The sequence below is a fragment of the Accipiter gentilis genome, chromosome 20 (assembly GCF_929443795.1).
Source record: "Accipiter gentilis chromosome 20, bAccGen1.1, whole genome shotgun sequence".
Taxonomy (NCBI): Eukaryota; Metazoa; Chordata; class Aves; order Accipitriformes; family Accipitridae; genus Astur; species Astur gentilis.
In genome coordinates this window covers 1,628,275-1,639,097 of record NC_064899.1, presented here as the reverse complement: position 1 = coordinate 1,639,097, position 10,823 = coordinate 1,628,275, and the positions used below count along the sequence as shown (strand labels likewise).

The 10,823-nt window shown below is 50.5% G+C and overlaps 1 protein-coding gene across 1 annotated transcript; it reads left to right on the top strand.

Moving 5' to 3' along the window:
• The first annotated feature begins 211 nt into the window (after positions 1-211).
• On the top strand, positions 212-10,167 carry LOC126048659 (serine/threonine-protein kinase SBK2-like). Its single transcript, XM_049823938.1, has 4 exons — positions 212-315; positions 7,935-8,130; positions 8,733-8,935; positions 9,177-10,167. The coding sequence occupies exons 2-4, from the start codon at positions 7,944-7,946 to the stop codon at positions 9,744-9,746; spliced, it is 960 nt and encodes a 319-aa protein (XP_049679895.1). The 5' UTR covers positions 212-315; positions 7,935-7,943; the 3' UTR covers positions 9,747-10,167.
• The last annotated feature ends 656 nt before the right edge of the window (positions 10,168-10,823 follow it).

Sequence of the window (10,823 nt, the reverse complement as noted above, 5' to 3'; positions counted from 1 at the left end):
TAGAGCAGAAACCACCACCCCGCCCCGACCCCTGCGACGCAGCCCCCTCCGCGAAGCGGGGCAGACGGACGGCCCCCCCTTTCCTCCCCTCTTTTCGCCCCTCTTTTTTTTCCCTCCCAGAGGTCACCTTCAGCGGGGACGCAGCGTGCCCCCAGGACCAGAGACATGGGGAAGAGGCGGAGCGTCACGCTTAGCCCCGTAATGCCTGGCAGCTCCCTCCGGCTGCTGGCCGCAGGCTGAACCCAGCCCGGAGGCTGCGGCGGTGGGAAGCGAGGCGGTCCACGGCCGGCCGTCGGTGCTGCGCTGCTGGAGAAGGTGAGGGGGGCTTTAGGACGGAGGGGAAAGGAGCGTGGGAAGAGAAGGTGGCGGCCGCGGCGGGATGGAGGAGACGGGACGGGCACGTAAAAGGGCGCCCGCTCCTCACGAACCAGTTTTGGGGACGCCGGCGTAGCGTGGTGGGACAACGCGGAGGGCGCCCGTTTCCCACGCATCTGGTGGACGGTGAGCTCGTTAGGTGGGTCTGCTCCAAAAAAAGTTGCTTTGTGGCTGGTCGCGGCCGGTGGGATGGTGCCACGGTACCAGCTTGGTTGGTTGGGAGGAGGGTGTGATGCCGCTTGGTCCGGGTGAGATTGCTGCCTATTTGTGTCCGAGGAGGCTGCTCGGCAGAGATTTTGGTGTGCTGCTTGCTGGGGAGAGGCTTACAGGGCTCGGTCCAGGGAGGCTGCTGGGTGTTTCTGCCCGAGAAGAGCAATATGCGGCTCTGCTGAGGGGATGGTGCTGCGGTTCTCCACAGTGAGATTAAGCACTAGCCTGCTGACCAGTTTTAGAAAGAAGCTCATAAATCTATCAGCAATAAGGCCAGAAACAACCGCGGCGATAATCTGTTCTGATCTCTTGCGTGTATTAAACACGCTAGAGTGGGCCTTTTAGGCGAAAAAAAAGCACCCTTCTTGAGTTTAAAGTTCCAGAGATGGAAGGTTATTCTTCCACGCTGTTTGATGAGGTTTTTAGGGGCAAATATCCTTCTTCACAAAATCTGCACCCCAGCTGAGGTCTGAAATTGCCTCATTTCAGCTTCAGCAATTGGTTTTATTATAATGCTTTTTCTTAATTGGGACAGCCCTCTGTAGTGAAATTCTAGTACCCACAAAGGTACATACAGATGAGAGAGTCACTTCTTTGCTCTCTGTTTGATAAGCTAAAAAGACTGCTCCCCTGGAAGTTTCCCCTGTAATTGTCAGCCCTATTGTCATTCTCCTGGTTCTTCTCTGGTCCTTTTTCCATCAAACTGTGGACACCAGGGCTAGCTTGCTGAACTGTGGTCTCGCCGATACCATTAAAAAGATAGAAAACACCCAACAGCTAATTCTGTTGACCCATCAGCTGGCCTCCAGAAGAGTTAAAGAAATTTACCCTAGAGAAACTAGGCTTTCACAGCAGTATATTTTTTTAACATTGCAAAAAACATCATAAAAAAGTAGATAAAGGACAATGCAAAGCAGAGCTAATGGAAGGAAAGCCTTTCCAATAAAAATACAAAATCCACTGGTGCACGGTATTCTCAGTTCTAGTGCAGAAGTCATTAGCAGGTGGCCAGCCTTTCAGAAATACAGCTTTCCTAACTCAGCTGATTTTCAGAGATTAAATTTCAGACTGTCTCAGGGCATCTGTGTGTAGGAACCTCTGCAGAAACGAGTTCACTGTAAGAGGCACGTCATCTCAGAACAGATCTCTTCTTTTGTTATAATCTCTCTTAGTCTATGTAAAGCTGAATGGCTATATCTATTTTTTTTTTTTTTGTTTATAGTGATGCTTATTTTCTTAATTTAGCATCTGGAAAAGGCTAGTTTGCCTCTCACTGCTGCTGTTTCCTGCGTCTGATGCTTTTGGGGCATTCTCTTCAGCAGAGTGAATGCAAAAGTGGAATCTGCAACATCAGTAACCCTTGTACCCTTATTCTCTTAGACCTGTATCTGTATAATTAAGATGTACATCTGTATCACTGCGGATTATTTCTAGTGCAATTCTGTATCATCCTACATGTTAACGCTTGCAAAGGAAGTGAGGCTATACTAGATCTATATTTCTGGGTTACAAGTGGCAAATTTATCTACAAAGCAGCATGAAGAACTTAGATTTGTCTGATTAATGTGACATTTGGGGGGGAGGGGGGTTGTGGTCCCCCCCCCCCCGTCATTCAATGCCAGACTAAACTCCTGACTTCTTTGGTCATTTGAAACACTTTTCTATGTATCTATGTGCATGCACTAGTTTTATCAAGCAATGCATTATCTACCCAAACCCATTTTTGTGTAATTTGCAAGATTTTCTGGATGTTTTCTTCTAGATCATTGACAAACGTAAAAGTATTATAACAGAGTCAGGATTTAATAAAATTAATTGTGTAGGGTGAGGACACCAATTATACTGGGCTTATCTTTGCATCCATTAAAAATGCATGGCTTATTGATTTTTGAGCAATGCCAGGATAAATTTGTGCAGATAGCTTTCAGGGAATGATCAGTGAATGGGACATTTCTGGCAGGTGCTGTACAACCCAATACCGGGCTGAAAACTGCTCCAAACTCCCACCAATGATTTAGAGGTTGAGAGGAAACCCTCGCAGGTCGGGTCCTTCCACAGCCCCTAGACAGAAATGAATGTGGTGGTTTGGTAACAGCAGGGACACCAAGTGATCCCAATTACTTGATACATTAAGTGCATTTGAGCAAAATGTACTTTATTAAAGGCGGTGTGAAAGTATTCAGGCAGAAACAAGGCAGGCAACACCCAGAAAGGGACATGAAGAGTAAGTGGAGTTTCACCCCCTCCAAACCCCCAGTAATTTGGAAAAACTCTGGAGTCATAATGGATGTATAAGGTAGTGCAGCTTCTCAGTGTGGTGTTCCTGCCAAAAGAGTTCTCCCCCAGGACAAGTCGGGATTTTAACTTGGGGGGCAGAAAAGAAGGTGAGGCTTCAGAAAAGAGCCATAAAATGGATCTGAGAGCTGGTCAAAAGGCCTTCGTTTGAGAATTGGACAGAAGGTTGTTTGAAGGCATTTAACAGGTAAGAAGAGAGCATGGAGATGTTTATTCAAATTTCAAACTGTGACTACAATTTCTGAAAGCATCCTATCTATCTGTTTTTAAACTAACTGATGTGGGCATTACAGAAGCACAGCGTGCCAGATGGTTTCTGAAGCCTAAGAAGTAAAGCATTGGCTAAATACATAGCCCGGGTTTCAGGCTGTACCCTGCTAGTTTTACTCAATCTATGTAGTTTAAAATATGTTCTCATAGGCTGTGGTGGTACCTCTGATCACAGTGCATATAAACCCTGCAAAAGTCAGGAGAAATATAGCAGGCACTAAAAAACTTTTTTCTCTAGCTGAGAAGCTTCAGCAGCAGGTTAGGTAAATTCAGATTAGGGTATCATATAAATACATAACAGCAAGAACCTTAACACTGGCTTTTATAGTTAACCAAAGTTTTTCTTTGGATCAAGCCCACATGACTTTTTGTAAGAGGTGCCCCAAATGTTGTTGGTTATTTGGTTTGGGTTAAAGCTCTGTAGAAGGTCAGGCAAGAAAATGGACCCTACATGCCATATGCTCAAGACCATTTTTTATGGAGCATCTTTGATATGAAGAGAGGCTGAGACAGCTGAAGCTCTTCAGCTTGGAAAAGAGAAGGCTCAGAGGGGATCTTATTGGTGTATATAAATACCTGATGAGAGGGAATGAAGAAAAGTGAGCCAGACTCTTCTCAGTAGTGCTCATTGACAGGACAAGAGCCAATGTGCACAAATTACAAGACGAGGAATTCCATCTAAACCCCAAGACAACACTTATTTTTTTTTTATTTTTTTTTTTTTAATACTGTGAGGGTGGTTAAACAGCATGATAGGTTGCCCGGGGAGGTTGTGGAGTCTCCATCTGTGGAGATATTAAAAACCTGACTGGACACTTTCCTAGATAACCTGCTTCAGCTGCCACTGCTTGAGCAGGGGAATTGGATTAGATGATCTGAAGAGGTCTCTTCCAGCCTCCATACCTCTGTGATTCTGTCATCGTAGTGCCATCTCTGTTATGCAGAGATCATACTGTCTTTGGCTCTTGCCATGTATGAAGTCTTTTTCTGGACCAAATTTATTAATCATTTTGGTTGGAGAACCAGAATAACATTACTAGACTAAGACACCGTATCTCCGCAGGCCAGCTCCTCCTCAGCTCCCGAGGAAGTTGGGAAGCATCTCCTGATGGTGGCAAGGATGTGAATTTCTTGCTGCTGTAATTAGAGACTTTTGGGGGGAGTTAGGGTTTCTCACACGCTGACAGCCTAGAAGCAGGACCTCTAGCAGATGAAGCACAAGATGGGTAGTGGAGGGAAGAACGGGTTTGGAAAGGACCCTGCCTGCTGCCTTCAAGACCACGCAGCCAAATGGTGAGTGAATCCTGGCCAGGGCCCTGGTGGCCTCCTCCCCAGTGCTTGTCACTCTGCAAAGGGCAAGTGGCACTCCAGAAGGTAGCAGAGGTAGGTGCAGAGCACCCAGGCACGCTCAGCTCAGTGGTGACCCAAATTTGGCCCTCGTTTAGCTTAGTAGCTACCGGCAGTGGAATCTCAGAGAAAGCCCTGACAGCTCCGGCTATTTCCTGAAGGACGGACCGTGTCCTGTAATCACTTTCCTCAAGGGCTGCAGGAGCCAAAACCTGCAAACGGTTCTGGAGTGACCGTACCTGGGGCTGCCTTCAGATGGAGCCCTGATCAGACCCTGTCACTGTCCCTCAGGACGCTCGACCTATATCCTCTGGCTGGTCTATTTTTCCAAGCTGGCTATTTCACTTTGATGCTCTACTCTGTACCCAGACAATCGGCCCTCCCTTGCCAGTGGGGCCACGCATGGACGTAAGGATCGTTGCCACCTATATCGCAGTTCACTTGAAATGTGGAGTGGAAGGACACGAGAGGTTTTTTGGATTTTTTTTATTGCAAAAGCTTCTGGACCAGAATGTTCTGACTCCCAAAGCTGTGGTGAGAACCAAGACCATAGAGCGAACCATGTCCTCCCATTCACAAAAGCAAGTTTTCACAAAGAAATAAGAGAGGAGTAATGAATCATATAAAAAAAAGGAGTCATATAATAAACAATTAAATACAAATAAAAACACATCAGTGAATAGATATTTGAAAATTATATCATTATTGAATAATACATTAAGTGGATGCAGTGAGAAGATTCTAACCTTTGGGTTAGATAGCGCTAACAGGTGGCCAGCCTACAAGGGAAGAAATTTTATCTAACTCAGGTTTGAGAAATTAAGTTATCTGAGAAGATCATGAACCATTTGCTGACAAGAACTTGTATCTGACCATGAATTTGATTTGAATTTGATTTGAACACTGTCCTACAGAAGAGATCTTTTGATATTTTTTCACAAACATAAATCTAATGTGCTCTGCATAAGACAAGCAGACATCTCTCCTGTTGTTCCACTCCCTGTTTAGTGTGGCTTTAGCCTATCTGATATCAAGGGGAGGTCTATGTCTTTCAAAGATCTATTACATTTTAAGTTTTTTCTCTATATTCCTAACTAGGACTCTTTAAAAGGTTTTTTTTCAGCTATTTGTTTTAACACCTAAATGTGGCAACACCAGTTTGGAAATGTCAGTGGCAGAGTGGGTTTGTCTGTGGGTTCTGCGATGCCCTTGCTGCGTGGAATTTCGCAAGCTGTGCCAGCTGGGCAGCAAACAGGAGGACATCAAAGCAAAATCTCTAAAATACTTTCCAGACCGTCCTTCCTCGTGAGTTTGTCCCCAGCTTTCCATTCATCCCCTCCCATGCATGCACTTGTTCATTGTTGAACTCCCCACGGACTGAACTAACTTTGGCTGCCGTTGGCTTGTCGCACCAAGCCAAAGCCTTTGCAGAAACGCAGGGCCAATTACTTGGCACTTCTGAATTGGATGAGATTAAGCATTGCAGTCTAGGAGAGGAGGGAAGGGAAAAGAAGCGGGGCTCTCCCAGAAGTAGTCCCAGTCTCCTGTACAAATCCAGCCTTTTTGTAGTTTTCCCAGGTTTAAATAATTCTGTTGCTACATTACTGGACTCTTAAGAATGACCGGATTTAGCAGCAGTGAGGGCTGGAAGTTGAAGGAACTGTAATAAGCTCTGGTCACAGATAGAGCAATGTAAGAACTAAGGGAAAAGGCTTCATTCTTTCTGCTCCCACTCATATTCCCTGGATGCCATCTTCCTTTTTAGCAATGTGAGGTCCTATTCCCTCCCCCAGAAGGCATCTTGTGAGTCAGAATGTTTCATGGGAAGAGATCCTGAGTTTGTAGGTGCAGAGCTGGGCCACTGGTTTTACACTGGAGCTCTGTCTCACTGCACGCTCTTTAAGACACATCCAAGAATGCTGCAACCCGCAGGCTCTTGGGATGCATCCTGGGCTGCATTAGGCAAAGTGTTACCAGCGGGCGGAGGGAGGGGATCCTTCCTCTCTGTTCAGCACCAGTGAGGTCGCATCTGGAGTAGTGGGTCCAGTTCTGGGCTCCTCAGCAGAAGAGAGATGTGGACATACTGGAACAAATCCAGTCTGTGAAGATGATTACGGTATCGGAGCATCTCTTGTACAAGGAGAGGCTAAGAGAGCTGGGACTTGTTTAGCCTTGAGAGGAGAAGGCTTGAGGGGACCATCTTATTGGTGTGTATAAATACCTGTAGAAAAGGCACAGCCAGAGTCTTCTGAGTGATACTGAGTGACAGGACAAGAGGCAGTGGGCCTGAAACACAGAATTTCTGTTTAAGTATAAGAAAAAAATTTTTTACCATAAAGGTGACCAAACACTGGAACAAACAAGTTGCCCAGAGCAGTTGTGGAGTCTCCATCCTTGGAGATATTCAAAACCAGACTGGACACAGTCCTGAGCAACCTGCTCTAGTTAACCTTCCTCTGAGCAGAAGGTTGCACGAGGTGATCTCCAGAGGTACCTTCTCACCTCGACCATCCTGTGACTCCGGTTCTGTGACCTTGCTCCAAAGCCAGGAGGGGCTCCCGGGCCTGGGGTGCCTGTGTTCAGAGCACAGGGAGGTAGTCGGGGAAAGTGCTGCCACAGGTGCTTTAAAATGCTGCCTTGTAGCTGGCTGGGGAGGACTGAAAAAGCATTTCTCTGAAATGGGTCTGAAGCAGCTGGCTGTAGCTCAAAATGCCATTGATGTCCAGGCTTCCTTCCTGCCTAAGTTTCTTGGCTGCACAGATGAGTGACTTTGGGTCAGAAATATCAGCAGGCGTGTGAGGCACTGAGCTCCCTTTGGCTTGCTCGGAGCACACTGCCTCTGAGTAGTAATCCTTTTTTTTTTGCCACACGGGCTAGCTGTGCCTCTGCTTAAGGGGCAAGTCTGTCTCTGCTGCTACCTCAAGGACTTTCTTCAATAAGCAGTAGGGGTGGTTTTCTGAGTAGAGGGACACGATCTTCCTGCAGCAGGCTGAAGGGAGCAGGAGGACTGGGTTACACTTGATAATCTGGGACTCTGTTACTATTTTGCTTGTTGCCTAACACCTTGGAGACTACAATAAGAGAAAGCCTGGAAGGCTGAGCGTTAGTACAGCTAAGACAGAAAAGTGACCCAGGTCTTTGAAAGGAGAGGCCCCAGGGACTACAATTAGAAAGTCAAGCATCTGTCTGGAGGCCAGAAAGGATTAGAGGGCTGAAGGAGGTTCCCTTCAATACAGGGACCTTTTATATGATGAGGGGCCTTGCCCAGAGGTGTACTGTATAAATGCACAAGCTCAACTCTAGCACAGCTGCGAGAGTGCTCAGGCTCCAGGTGGCAGAAACATCCCCTGCCATGGCATGGTTTGTGCGGTGCGTCCGATCTGGTTTTCTCTGTGCATGTCGTGATGTTCCTGACTTGGGCTGTGGTGTTTCTGCAGCACTCAGCAATGGCCGAGAGCTCAGCTGTGGCTGTGGCAGCGGCGGGGACGGCGGCACCCACTGTGCTAGATGAGCTCCTGGAGATCACAGCTCAGAGCCTGGTGCGCACCGAGGTGGCCGAGCACTACGAGGTTATTCGGGAGCTGGGCAGGGGCAAGTATGGCCACGTGATGCTCGTGACCCACAGGCAGAGAGGTAAGGAACCGACTGCGCCCTATGAGCTACTGTGCCTTCCTCCACTCGCCAGGGTGGTGGGTGGGCTGGTGGCTCCTCGGGACCAGGCACGGTGGGAGGTCCCCAGGGAGAGTGGCGGGACAGGGACCTCCCCAGCCGGGGACCATCCCATTTCACCCAGCCAGGGAGCAGGTGATGCCAGGAGGCAGCCCAGAACATCAGGCAAGGTTATTGTGATGAGGTGGGTTCAAGGGCAAGCTGGGAAGTCTATCCACAAGTCAGGTTCATGGCTAGCCACCGGCACGGACGTGATCTAACTGGAAACCAGCACTCCCACCACACAGCTCAGGCAGAGAGTGAAGCCCCAAGGCCGAGCTTAAACAGTGCCCTAAGCCCCGTGGACAGAGGGTGTGAGTGGAGGTCCTAGGTGGGATTGGCCAAGGCCATCAAGGTCTATGACACTACTCTTCCCCAGTAGTCCTAGCTCAGACTGACAGGCCCACGTAGCCAGAGACCTCCTTGTGGCTGTGAGTGTCCGGACTCACGGCTGCTCAGTGCCCTTTCCGTCTGGCTTTGGTATGAGTGACTTTCGGGAGAATCTAACCCGCTCTCCGCATCCCCAGGGACTCCTATGGCTCTCAAGCTGCTACCCAAAGCCAGTACCAAGCTGCACACCTTCCTGTATGAGTATTGCGTGGCGCTTTCCCTCGCCACCCACCCTGCCATCATCGGCATGTTTGGCATTGCCATCGAGTCCAGCCAGTACTACGGCTTCCTCTACGAACCAGCACTGCACAAAGACCTCATCTCCATCATCAAACCCCGGGTGAGTGCTGCTACAAGGCCATGGGGGCTGGGACCGTAATGATTGGGACCCAACCAAAGGCTGGTTGGGTCGGAGGGAGGGAGATAAAGGCAATGGGCTGTGGGTCTCTCTGGGGTCTACAGCGTTGAAGCAGCTTTAGGCTTGCAAGACCAGAAGTGCAAAGCTCTTCCCCGGTGCAGAGAGTCCAGCCGGCAGGGCTGCCATCCATCGGCGTACCATCCGTCCCTCTCTCCCTGCGCAGGATGGGATCCCCGAGCCGGCCGCGAAGCAGTGTGCCAAGCAGCTGGTGAGCGCGCTGGAGTTCATCCACAGCCGCGGCCTCGTGTACCGTGACGTCAAGCCAGAGAACGTGCTGCTTTTCGATCCCGAGTGCCGGCGCATCAAGCTGACTGACTTCGGGCTTACGCGGCCCAAGGGTACCAAGCTCAAGCTGGTGGCCGGGGTGATCCCCTACACCGCGCCCGAGCTCAGCAACACTGCCGATGCTCAGGGGGTGCCCATTGACACCAGCCTGGACGCCTGGGCCTTCGGCGTGCTGCTTTTCTGCCTGCTGACCGGCTACTTCCCCTGGGAGCAGAGCCTGCCGGAGGACCCTTTCTTTGAGGACTTCATGCTGTGGCAGGAGACGGGCCTGGACGAGGACCTGCCCCGCCATTGGAAACGCCTGACGGCCGAGGCGGCCCTGATGCTGCGGAGCCTGCTGGCCCTCGACCCGGCCGAGCGCGGCCCCGTCGGCGGAGCCCTGCGCTACGTCGACCGCCCTTGGCGGCTAGAGGACGGGGCCGGCGAGGGGGCTGCGGCCAAACCCTAGAACGCGATCCCCGTGGCGGGAGGGGAGGCCGGCGGCTCTCAGCCGGCGAGGGGCTTCGTGGCGGTCCGGGTGTGAGAGGCCGTGGCCTCCCGGAGAGCAGCTTCTCGGCTGCTGACGGAGCCAGGCTCCTTCCCCAGCTGATGGCCCTCGGCCCGTCGCTCAGCGCTGCCCGGTGCCATCTCCTTGTGCTTCCCTGGGGCTTGGAAACATCTCCCTTCTCTTGGAAATGACTGTCTGCCTGGAAAGCTTCCCAGGCCACGGGGACCCCAGGGTGCTTTCTAGAGGCTGCGGCACCTGCCTTGTCTTGAAATAGAGCAAAATATGTCCTTTTGTGTTTCTGTATGTGGCTCTTTTTAACAAAATGCCCTGGGGGGGGGGTGCTTGCTTGGGAGGGCAGGGGCATGACAGAGGCTGCGGCCGTCTCAGGACAACCTGTGCAAGGCATGGGCCACCCCTGGATGCTGCCTGGACCTCCACCAGCACCCTCGAAGGGCGGCTTCAGGCCGGTGGGGTAGAGGTGCTGGGGACCCCCCCAGTGCGTGGCCGCAGGTGGTAGCTGGGGACTGACAATGGCGGTGGGAGCCACGGAGGTGGGACATTGGGGAAAGCCACCGGGAATCACACGTTGTAACCTGCCCACTGCCATGCGTTTCTTCACGTTTCCTCACATCGGGGACCAGGGGACAGATGGACTCTTCTGCGTGGAGGATCGTTATCAGCAGGAGTCTCGGTGTCAGTTTGTACAAGTGTCCCCCTCTAGTTCCCATCACTCAGGAAAACACCCTTCTGCAAACACCAGCAACCCTGCTGAAGCACGATTCACTCCCCTCCCTCCTCCAGTGGCTTAGGTGCAAAAGGAAAGGCAAGCTCACTGCCACGAACGCCCACATGTAGGATTCAGCTGAGAAGACAGTAGCACTATGAGGGTAATCAGCCTGGGCATCACCAGGAAAGGCCAACAGAAGAGCTGTAACCACAGGCTGCATAAATTTATCCATACAAATAACCCCAGCAAAACTCCCCTAGTGATTCCTCCCAGCAGTCCTATACCATTGCCTTGCTCTCACTCCTCATCCT